This window comes from Cloeon dipterum, chromosome 1 (assembly GCF_949628265.1).
Source record: "Cloeon dipterum chromosome 1, ieCloDipt1.1, whole genome shotgun sequence".
Lineage (NCBI taxonomy): Eukaryota > Metazoa > Arthropoda > Insecta > Ephemeroptera > Baetidae > Cloeon > Cloeon dipterum.
The window spans coordinates 42,512,185-42,524,181 of NC_088786.1; the positions used below are offsets into that span (position 1 = coordinate 42,512,185).

At 43.6% G+C, this 11,997-nt stretch overlaps 1 protein-coding gene across 2 annotated transcripts; it reads right to left on the reverse strand.

Annotated features, from left to right (window-relative positions):
- Positions 1–5,501: 5,501 nt before the first annotated feature.
- On the reverse strand, positions 5,502–10,543 carry LOC135934031 (G patch domain-containing protein 1 homolog). Of its 2 annotated transcripts, none has more exons than XM_065475538.1 (10): positions 10,424–10,543; positions 10,108–10,328; positions 9,828–10,043; positions 9,492–9,695; positions 9,291–9,433; positions 7,171–7,261; positions 7,028–7,114; positions 6,712–6,899; positions 5,907–6,211; positions 5,502–5,847 (listed from the first exon to the last, which is right to left on the reverse strand). In XM_065475538.1, exons 1-8 carry the CDS (start codon positions 10,479–10,481, stop codon positions 6,885–6,887), a joined length of 1,035 nt encoding a protein of 344 aa, XP_065331610.1. In that variant the 5' UTR covers positions 10,482–10,543; the 3' UTR covers positions 5,502–5,847; positions 5,907–6,211; positions 6,712–6,884. The 2 variants fall into 2 exon arrangements, with proteins under 2 accessions (XP_065331610.1, XP_065331609.1); XM_065475537.1 differs by having other exon boundaries at positions 5,901–6,211.
- Positions 10,544–11,997: the final 1,454 nt, after the last annotated feature.

The window sequence follows — 11,997 nt, forward strand, 5'->3', positions numbered from 1 at the left end:
CGTTTAAGATAATTATTTGTATTCAAAATTGTTGTCTACCGATATGATCGTAATGACTTACATTTTCGGACGCCCGCAGGGGAGAGCGGAGGGAGAAACTCAGGTGCCAATAAAGGCACCGCAAAAGAGCCTCCCTCTCGCGAGCACACACGCATTCGCTCTCCTGACGGCACGCGAGCAAGAGGGTAACTCTCTCGCTGCCCCGCTCGTCCCTCTGGGTAGCCAAGCTGCAGGTATTGTCGTCGCTATCAACAATAAACTGATATGGTATAGCAACCAGGCATTTTCCCTTCTCGTCCACCCCGCACCCACCCTTTATCGTTAATCATGGCTATAGAGGAACAGCTAGGATCCAACCTCGTGAGAGAGGCAAGGCAATTGCACACTTTTGGCGGCACCTGCCCCGCGTCGCTGACACATCGCAACACACAAACATTGGTAAATCACAATTTTAACATTTCTCACAATTAGCGGTAAAAAGTGCACGGTCCAATTAATGTAAAAATGCTCGATCCGGATGCCCCGGTTCAGAGCAACCACTTTTAAAATTGTTTGCCGACTGCAACGACCGAACCGATTTTGATGTTCGTGAATCAATAATCAAAACATGCTTATCCCTAGATAGAAATTACGGCATGGCCTAGTTCCTGAAAGATGAATTGTCTTTTTTGTCACTTCGTTGTAATTATTCCGCGTGAGAAACTTTTCAAACGATATATATATAATACTAATGGAGACGCAGCCGCATAAGTGGGTCGTCGTTGTCAAAAATTGCGTGACAACACACTCAGTCGAGTTCCATATTTCCTGCCTGCTAACCTGGACCTTTTGTTCCTCATTGTCAGCTAACAAGAAGTAATCGAGACGCGGCAATATTTATTTCGTCGTGTTTTAAATTTGCTGCATTTTATGGCTTTCATGAGCTCATTTTACCAGAATTCTGAATGCAAAAAAAATGAGCGGAGACGGCTGCTCATATTCTGCTCCGCAAATGAACCTACAATTCCTTTCTCTTTGCGAGTGGTGTGCCGCTCAAGATTTCTCATGATTAGTCAGGTGAGCGAATTAATCAGAGTGCCAATACACATAGTAAGTCTCTCGCCCATCTCGTCAGAATCATTTTACTATTTTATGTGGATGTATTTTTTAAAAATTAAAACACGATCAATTTGAATTTACTTAAGTTTCTTTTGAGAGGACAGAGCTACGTAGTCATCAAAATTGGCCATTTGTCAATTTCCACTCGCGTTTTCCTGCTCGACAACGTGATTTACACCTAAAATTCTTTATCTGCGCTTGCCAGGAGATGCGATTGATCCACGAATTTTTTTTTTTTTTTTTTTTTTGCTCTTTTTATCCTTGTCCGTCCGAGGACCGGGAAGGGCGCGCACTGCACTAGCACGAATGCTGAAACCCGGGTCCCAATAACACCGCGAACGGATAACATGGGCGCACCAGGCCGCACAGGGACCCAGCCCACTGAAGGGCCACTTGCCTCTGCACCGAGGACTGCATTGAAACGCTAGACATTTGTCCCGTGAAGCCAAATCACGCATGCTGGAAAGGTGCAAACCAGCAAGTAGCGAGTCGGCGCCGGTGCGCCTCCCAGCCCGTCGAGCAATTTGAGCAATTCGAGTCACTAAACTAACCACTTTTTGCCATCTCTGACATTGGGTAGCCAGTATTAGATCTCCGAACTGCTCAAATACCTCACATTGCTTTGACACTCCTGAGAGTGCCTTAACAATTTCAAGTGACGACTGACGAGGATTTAAAAATGTGTTGCCCCCACTCGCCACTTGAACATTTAATTAATCAAACATTTCGCAAGCGAGTGAACCTTTGACCGAACGCTTTATATAATAGAGAGTCCGCACATTGCGATTGTGATTTTCTCAACAAGGCGCTCTTCAGACTCAGACAGCTCGACACGAGTAGCCATTTGGCGAGAAAAAAGGCTAATTTTCCTGCTCGCTGGCGGTCGGCGTGAGAACGCGGCTATGCTCGCTCTCGTCCGCTCGTTCGCCACTTACCGCGCAGCTTATAGCAATTAGCAATATAGATGCAGCAAAGTTGAAATAGAATTTCATTATTAGTGCCGGTCAGTGAGTATTTGCCGGCTCGAATATTTCGGAGCATTCTAGACGCGTTTCCATTTCCCGTTGGAATAAAACGATCAATCAAAGAACTGGATTTATATCAAAATGTTGTGAAACTCGTCGAATTTAACTTTTAAAACGGTCTGACACATCGACAAATTTGGGTGTTCAGTCGATCTTCAATCGGTGTCCAAATTTCCAATTCTCGGCCGTCTCAAAATTTAAGTTAGGGTATAGTAAGTAGTATATATACATGCTGCTTCGGCCAGGTAACATCTGCATTTTCCTGAATTCACGGATACACAGCAACCTACAAATAGTTCTCAATCACGCAGGTATATAGACGGCGGAAGCAATACTTTAATAAATTCAACGAGGCTCCAAGTGCTCGTTTTTCCATTTTCATCCCGCGCTGCTGATGCTAACGAGCCCCCTGCAATTGCGCAGCAGATAAAGAATTTGCAAATAAATGAAAAGCTGTTTGTGATATTCCACATGGTATAAGATATTAAAGTCCACAGTGCGTTCGCCGGGACGGGAATGTCTCGGGAATTCCCGGCGCCAGGACCGAAATTTTTAGAAGGGAGCCAGGGTCGGGACGGGAGCGGGAAAGTTTAGCCGGGAGCGGGAATTCCCGGGAACCTAGTCAAAATTCATATTCACAACTCGCTTTTAATTTTCCTAAAATGATTAAAAAAACTTTATTAACTGTCCTAATTTAAATTTGCGGAGTTCAAGCTGTAATATTTATTTTTTGTCACTCACTATTCACTTTACTTAAAATTTATCAGAATCTTCTTTCATTGACGTGTGATGATTCTCGCAACTTAAAATAGTCGGGAGAAAAGTTCTTGATCTAAATAAAATGCAGTTTTTTAGGTTTTGTTTTAGTAATCTCTGCATTTCTACAGAAAAATTGAATTTTATTTAAAACTTAGTATTTAACGTGGCCCAGTAAAAATTGCCTCCGTGAATTTTTTTATCAACCAAAAGTTTAATTTTCAACTTCAACACGGAACAATAAAAGAGCATTTTTGTATTTGTAAATATGCGAGCTAAAAATAAAGTTATCAACGCACATGGTGTCTCCTTTCGCATTTAAAATTTTTGGCGGGAAATAAGAAAACGAGAGTGGCAAGTATCGGGAAATAAAAGTCGGGAGCGGGAATTCCCGGGGAAAATATTTGGTAAGGGCACCAGGAAATTCCGGTAACAGGAAACATTTGTTTCGGGAGCGGGACTCCATCCCAGGGAGAAAAATTTGCTCCCGAAGAACGCACTCAGAGTGCACGTTATGCGCGTCTCTCCCAAGTTAAAAACCGAAAAAGACAGAAAAAAAATTAATTTTAGCAAAGTCCCAATGAAAAAACCCGAGATTTGAAATTGTTTCATCTCCCCCGGTGTTAATCAAGCGCCGAAATTTAATGAAATAGGCCAGGAGGTCGGCGGCGCGCATTTACGCTGCTCATTTCGTGCCGAAAGAGCGCAAGCAAATTTTTCCAATTTTTCAAAAAATCGCCGTAATTCGCCCATCAGCGGAAAAAATCTCAAACTCGGTTCGCCATCGTCGTTCGTCAATTAGAAATTAGAAGAGGACAGGTTAATAATCGTGGCTTAATTAAAAATATTACCAAAATTCAGGTTTTTTAAAGTTCAAAATCCATCTTCTGCAAGGATTTTGATCCGATCGGTGCGTGTTTATACTCTTAAAACGATCGCAGATGAATTCCGTATCGGCTCTTTACCCTTATTTCAATTTTAGTCATGCAACAGAGATTTGGCTGCCGGCAATCGGTAGTAATACAAAAAATAAAACGAAAAACCACTTCTCTACAAAGAAAACAGAACCAACGATTTTGAATTTTTTTTTATTAAATTAATGTAATGATAAGCTCAGCTGGCAAGGCGAAATTTACCCGGGAAAATCTGCACCGAGGTGAAATAAATTTTGAAAATATTGACGAAAAAATCGTATTTTGGAGTTTAAAAAGCATGATTTTTGCACTTTCTCCTTAAGGATATAACATAAGGGCAATGGAAAAGCCACTTGTTAATTTGTGATGTCAGGCGCTGAAAAATAATTAAATAATGATAATCGAGGACGATTAAAGCATTTCGAACCATTTTTGGCCTGTGACTGTAATTGCGGTGTTTTGCGAGTGTGTGAACTTAACAGCGACACGCACGCCTTATCAAAATTAAAGCGAGTCGCATCGCACACAACTGAATCTACAATAGACACGCATTATCCTGGCATAATTTTCAGGGAGAAAAACAACAATGAAACATCGAATTTTAAAATTCGCACATTGTTTTGAGCTATGAAAATTAAAAACAATCAAATAATACAAGAGTCATTATTTATTTTCAAACTGCAAAGAGAGATTTTTATTCAAAATTTTTAAATATAATTTTTTTGCTTCACGATCCGATTTAATTTTTTAATTAAAATTTTCCTCTCTGATGGCCTAATAAAAAATGCTGGGAGCAGTGCTTTTAAAAAATTGCCACCGCACAACCCGATCGCGTGACAAAAAAATAGTGTCAGGACGCCAACTCACGCGCCAACCGAAATGGCAACAAGAAGACAGCAGGGTCACAAACAAACCCCGTTTTACCGGACCACTCAACAAAAATCTCTACAATTTCTGTTCTCAAAATAAAAAAAGACGAGCGCCGCTAAACACACGACAGTTAATTAACACTCCAATCAGAACACTCGCAAGATTAAATTAATTAAACATTTCTGGCCAATAAATTGTATCGAGCACAATTATTGGTTACTTGATGGGCTCGCAGCGTGAGAGTTTGACGTTTTCTCGCAGAGGGGAAGATTAAAAAAATGAAAATGCAGCAATGGAAGAAGGTGCTCAGGTTGGAAAAGGTGGAAGAAGGTGCCACCTATTGGCAGGCACTACAACAGCATCGTCACACACGCAAATTTGTGAGGAGCAGGGAATTTGTCGAGCGTCCAGACGAACTGGGGCGGCGACGCATGACGCATGGATATATTTTCAAGAATGCCGAAGCCTACCCTGTCATCAGGTCCACCAAATCCAGGACGACGAATCTAATGAAAACTGAAATAAAAACTCCCAAATCCGAAAAGAGCACATTTTTTTGTACTCTAACAGAGCTGCCGAGGTGGTTGAAGCGCGGCACCTGTGGAGGTCGTGTCGGAGGAAGGGTGGCGGCTCGAGGGTGCCGTTGGGGTGCAGCAGTCGTCCACTTTGACGCCGCTGCCGTGCGCCTGCAAAAGTCGCAACTATGCAACCGGCGAGACACGGAATAATTTTTTTTATTTATCTAATCAGCGAATTTAATTAATTTTACTACAGCACTTGGCCTGCTTTCAGAGCAAATAAATAATTAAGTGTTAGAGACAAAAATAATACACGCATCTTGTAGATTATTTAAACAAATAAAACATTTATTTTAATAACAGGATTGAGGCAGTTGGCAAACGAAGCGGTGGGTGTCGGAGCCTCAGCTGCAGTCCCTCAGCTGCTCGTCGGCCTGCTTCTCGACGTGGACGCACACGGTTTTGCCCTTTTTTGACGTCGTTTGGGTTTCCGCCGGACCAGAGGGCGCTGTTTTTGGCCAGCAACTCGCCCGAATAATGGAAGCCGTTAATTACTGATTAAATAATTGCCTTAATTGGGGTTGGTCGCCGTTCCTGACGAGGTAGCTGCCCTCAGGGTGCAGTCGCAGTTCAGCCTCGACGCGCGTGATGGCGCCATGCAACCACCTGAATCGCACGAAAAATGTGACAAAAATTTAGAGTCAAACCGAAAGGCTTACCCTTACCGCTCGAGGGGGATGCTGACGTCGACGTCGTCGCCCCTGGCGGTCAGGACGGAGCAGCCCAGGTTCAGGTTCAGCCGTCGGGGCAGCGAGGTAGCTGCACTCGATGGAGATGCCGCTGTCCGAGCCCTGCAGCGCGGCCGTAGTTTCGGCATGTCCGACGGCAGCTCGCGAGTCGCCGCCACAGCGTGGAACTTGGCGGGCAACGGCGCCGTCGACACGGAGGCGTGTGCGTGGCCACCGGCACCGCAAACACGCGCCGCGCGGTGCCGCATCCGAAGCACCAGGTGGATGCTCACAGAGTGCACCTGAAATGTATATTTTTAAAAAAGCGTAAAAATACGAAGAGTGGCGTAAAATGGAATTAAATCCAGATTTTGATATTTTTTGACCTAGAATAGGCAAGACATATGCATTGAAGCAAATTTATCCATGATTTGGGTAGAATATCGATTATCTTTGTTCACAAAATGCAAATTAATTTCGTTTCCGAGCACATCATTTGCCTATTTCAGAATTTCATTTTTGAAATTGGTGGTTTTATAGATAATATTTTGCCATTTTTTCGGTCACATTATTTATTGTATGCCATTTCTTGCTGTAATTTTTATATTTTTTTGTGTCCTATGTTATGACTTTGGCAAGAATAAACAATAATAATTAAATTTTAGAAAATTGGTATCATTTTACAGTGAATAATGCAGGTTTCACTTGTTGCAAGCAAGAAACTCACACAGTTTAAAATCAGATTGAGCATTTTAATGTCGTGCGTAATTTTAATCATTAGAATTTTTAATATAAAACTCACTACAGCGCGACTTGAGGCCGTTCAACGCTCGAAGGTGACGTCTCGGTGGACGAGTTGGAGTGGCGGTGCTGCTGCTCCACCTGAGAGTCGCTGCCCAGGGTATAATTTTCTCCGCACCTCCCACCTCCTGCTTCTGCAAATCAACGCCAACCCTCGTCAGGTTAGCGACCTCCTCACGCAACGGGTGTCTGCAAATAAAATATTTTTTCAGGGCCGATTTATAAATTTTTGTTTCAAAAAGCTCTATTTTGACAAATACAAAACCGGGTTTTGATTACTTCGAGAGCGGAAAATTGGTTTTAAAAAATTTTCAAACCTTTCTAGCGTCGACCTGGGACTGGACCTGGGCCGACAGCACCACCGGCACCCTGAACAGACACTTTCCACGGCCCTCCAGTCGAACCTGAATTTTATTTAAAAAAATTAATAGTGGTAATTCAGGATCAGGGTAAAACGCACCTTTGAAATTCTTAAGAGACCTGGCGCCAACAGGGAGAGTCGCATACTAGCGTCCACTGGCAGAAATTTCTCGCGGCCGTCACGGTACGACCTGAAAGGACAATAGAAAAATTTGAAAAAATGCGAAAAAATCTTGTAACGAGTAATTGTGATCACTCGTTTAATTTCTCGTGTGACTGTTATGTTTCGCCTAGAGAGGGGACCCGGGACGGGTTTTTGGTCCCGTCCCTGTCCCGTCCCAGAGAAAATAATCCCGTCCCTGTCCCATTTTTGTTTTTCGGGTTCGTCCCTGTCCCTGTTAGCTCTTTACCTTGTCCCTGTTTAGTCCCGCCCCCCTCAACACCTCAACCCCTTATACCAGATTCGTAAATTTTAAAAATTTTACTGAACTTTTAAAATTGGTCATTTTTGTCAGTAAATAAAAATTTATACATTTATATGTAAATTGTAACCTCGCAGGAGTGCTCAATTTTAAAAATAGGTCGGTGGAGACAGTGACTTTTTACTAGTCCTTGTTGCGCATCGCTCAACAACCACCCAAATTTTATTTGTCGAATTTTTTTGCTTTTTTATCCATGTCCGAGGACCAGAGAACCAGGAAGGGCGCGCACAGCACTAGCACAAATGCTGAATTCCGAGTGCGAATAACACCTTCAACGGATTGAATGGGCGCACCAGGCCGCACAGGGACCCAGCCCACTCAGGGGCCACTTGCCTCCGCACCGAGGACTGCATTGAAACGCTAGACATTCGTCCCGTGAAGCCAAATCACGCATGCTGCAAAGGTGCAAACCAGCCCGTGGAGCAATTTGAGCAATTCGAGTCACTAAACTAACCACTTTTTGCCATCTCTGACGCATTGAGCAGCCAGTATTAGATCTCGCAACTGCTCAAATATCTCCCATTGCTTTCACACTCCTGAGAGTGCCGCTGAACAATGCGAGCCAACGGGCTGGTCAATTGATTGTTGCCCTTTACTTGCAACAAGGAAATTCGAGTTCGGTTGTTGAAAGTTGCGCCATTTTCCACGACCAGGGAAATTAATGGCTTCCACGGTTCCCAAAGACCTGAATTTTTTTCGGACGAAGCCACTGCATTACAAAAAGTGTTTTGCTTTTTTTCCTGCAATTTTGCGCATTTGTCAGAAACACGTGCATTTTTTTAGTACAAGATAAAATATTTTCACGATGGATGACCAAATATAGGGATTTTACAAAATCTGTATAAAAGCCAGTGGTTCAGAGTTCGCCAATTTTGCAATGCGCTAAAATGCACCACTGGATTTTATGCGCACAAAAAAGTTAAAAAACCCACCAGTTTTGAGTTTTCTACATTTCTTTTACTTTAACCCTAAAAGGTCACATTTTGCGATAAAAAAGGTCGGAAATTTTGGAAAATTGCGGTTTATGTTACAATTGTCTGTCTTTTGTGGAAACCAGTGGCATTTTTACTGAATTTTAAAAATCCCATTTTTTGGTCATCCATTATGTGAGTTTGTTATTTTCAAAAAAAAAATGCATGTATTTTGGAAAAAAATAGATAAAAACCCATAAAACAGTTTGTGCAATGCAGTGGGATTTTTCTGAAAAAATGCGGGTTTTTGCGAACGCTGTACTGGTCACAAAGATACCAAAAACTTTAACTCTCCATTCAACATTGTCCAAAATATTGACTTTTTTGGCAAGGAATATTTAACTTTCTTGAGGTTAAATTCGGAAAAATTTGTATGAAACCAAAACTAGCGTTTTCCAGCTGCTTTTTTTGCGCAAAAAGCCAGTGGTGCATTTTTGCGTATTGCAAAATTGGCGAACTCTGATTGCTTCCTTTCCTCCTCAAACTGACAAACTGGGAATCCTTTTAATTTTAATGCTGCCATTGCTGCCGATAAAACTGTCCCTCGTCCCGCTGCAGTCTGTCCCTGTCCCGTCCCGAAATTCAAAATACGTCCCGTCCCTCAGGGACGGGACGGGAATCCCGTAATCCCTGTCCCTGGTCCCCTCTCTAGTTTCGCCATCTAAGGAATACATTTGGAAACTTTGTAATTCGCGATTGAGAATGTTTGTGAGCCGGCAAGAGCGAATGCTCAAGCCTGGCATTAGGAGTGCGTCTGTCAAACAAACCTCAATTTCTGCCCTTTACTCGTCGTTGCGTCTCTTGCGGCTCTCGTTGGGTCGTTGGCGCTCTCGAGGAAAAAGTCGTAGCGGCTCGTGTCGTCCGCGGCGTAGATGTCGTCGTCCTCGCGCTCAAACGCACCAACGAATGCCTGCAGACAAAAAACAGTTGAAAAATCCACCTTAAAACCAAAAACTCAGGGTATAAACCTGGCCGCGGACGCCACCGACGGCTGCGTTCATGACCGGCTTGGGCGGCTCGAACAGCGAGAAGGGCGTGGCCAGTCCGACGTAGCCCATGCCGTACGTGTTGGTTTTCGGGGCCACGGTCAGGGTCGTCAGGTCGTCAGGTGCGAACGTCACACCCTCCAGGTCGTCCTCAGGCTCCTCTTCTTCCTCAGCACGACCAGCAACCTGAAGTTTTATTATAAAAAAGGGGATATTTTTGAACCACGTAGGTCGATTTCCCTCAAATTTTAATAAAAATGTCCCCGAAGAGTCAATCTGGAACAACTGTGCTGGAATTGCCGTACAAAAGGTGCGTACCTGGCGTCGGCGGCGCTTCTCGGCAGCCGTCTGGCGCGGTCCGACGCCCTGGCCAGGGCGCCAGCCCATGCGCCTGAACAGCAGGACTCCGACCGTGTCCCTGACGGGCCGCAGGAGGCCCTCGAGCGACGTGGAGCCGTGTCCGCCGATCGTGGCCTTCTTGTACTCCTGGCGCGCCCTGAGCACCTTCGGAGCGATTCCGAACACCTCCTGGTCCTGTGGATGGACGCGCTCAGGGTTAGCAGGCTAAGGGATTTCTGCAAAAAGGGATTTTCTGCACCTCGTCGTCCATGAAGTCCTCGGGACGCTGCAGGCGCTTGGCCTCCTTTTCGGCCCTGGTGCTGCGGAAGGTGGCCGGCGTCCAGCCCTCCTCGGAGCCCACCGTGTTGAAGTAACCCGCCGAGAAGCCGCCGGTGAAGGCGCCGTGGAAGCGCCGCCGGCCCTGCTTGTCCGTCGCCACCTGCTCCTCCACAGGCACGGGCTTCTTCGCCCACAACTCATCTGCAAGTAGTGGTAACATTACAAATCGTGCCCACCGACAAATGGCCCAAAATAATTCCGACTGGCGCATTTCAACCCTTAAATCGAGTGCTCACCCTCGGTCAGCTCCTCGAGCTGCGTGCCGTAGAAGGTGTACGCCTCCGTCGTGCCCATTTTGGCCCAAAATCCTGTCTACATATTTCGACTCCAAAACCAGCCCGGTCGATTCCGCCGTGTTTATTGTTTAGTTTCTCCGGTGGCGGTGATTTTTAACCGCTGTTTGAACCGGTTTTTATAAATTTTCCATTTAAACTCACAGATCAATCTAACTTGTTGAACTAATTTAATTGAGGGTTTTATTTTTTTAAATGAACTGCATTAATTTAATTATATTTATGATTTTATCTGATTGTTTAGAACATAATCTATTACCAAAATTACCGGTTTTTTTATCTGCAAACCGTTAACGGCCTGCCATGTGACCTGCCCCCTATTTGATGCCGTGTGATTGGCTGGTGAGCGGCAGCGCGGCAAGGATGACATTTTAAGTATTAAATTCCCGCGAATTCGTGGTTTCTGGCAGATTTTGAGTTTAAAAACGGCAAATCTTTTCCTTTGTTAACAGCACCTCGCAGTGCTCATCTTTTTATTGGTAGTTTTAATGCAATTTTTCTCTGCAATGCTAAAGTTTGTTTTTAATTGTTATAAATAAATACACTTTTTTATTTGAATTCGCCGGATTGTATCAATTTTTTGCTACAAATCGATTATTTTTTTTTTAAAAAAAATATGAGTCGAAAATTAAAATACGAAAAAATTAAGCCAAATATTGATTTAAAGGTATTTTGGTTATGAAGATAATTAGAAGCACTTGAACAATTGAACAAAAGGAATGGAATTTATGCGTCTTCATGCTCAAAAAAGATAGTAAACCGTCCGAATTTTTACATATAAAGAGAGGAAGCAAACCGAGAGTTGGCGTGTGCTGCACAAGTTAAATTAAAAATTACCGGCAAAGTATTAAAAATATCCACGACAGCTTTCTTTCTCTCACTAATTTGTTTGAGGCGCATCTCATAAATATTAATTGTTGATATGACCGGAGGAAAGAGCGAGAGGATTCCAAGATTCCATCAGGAACAAACGGCACGTTCACTCTTTTTGAGACTAGGCAACCGGTTCGACATCTTTGCAGCGCAGGTGGCATATTATATTTTCAAGGCTGAAAGCGGGGGCAAGAGAAGCCGCACGCTCATTGAGGCGGAATTGTCAGCGTGTCGACCGTCGACCGACGGCGAGCAGAATACCGACTTTTTCCCTTTTGCCTCCGCCGCGCGTCATCAAAGCTTTTTTACTCGTGCCGCACAATTGATTGAAATGCAATTATCAGAGGCTGTTGAGAGAATGGCAAATAAATTCGTGTCTTCATTATCTGAATCTAATTTTGCATTAAATAATTCGTTTCAATTATTTTTAGGAGCAAGTGGCGCCTAGACCTCAAATTTAAATGAAAGAAAAACGTTTTGTCACTCTCCCTTGCCAAAAATGATTTTTATTCGCTATTTAAATAATCAAATTGCTCTTTTCAATTTGTCCTGGCGAGTAAGGCATAATTAATTAATTAATGATAATTCAGGACGATTCAAGGATTGCAAACAAATGTAGCCCTGCTGCTGCTGCTGCGGTCTTT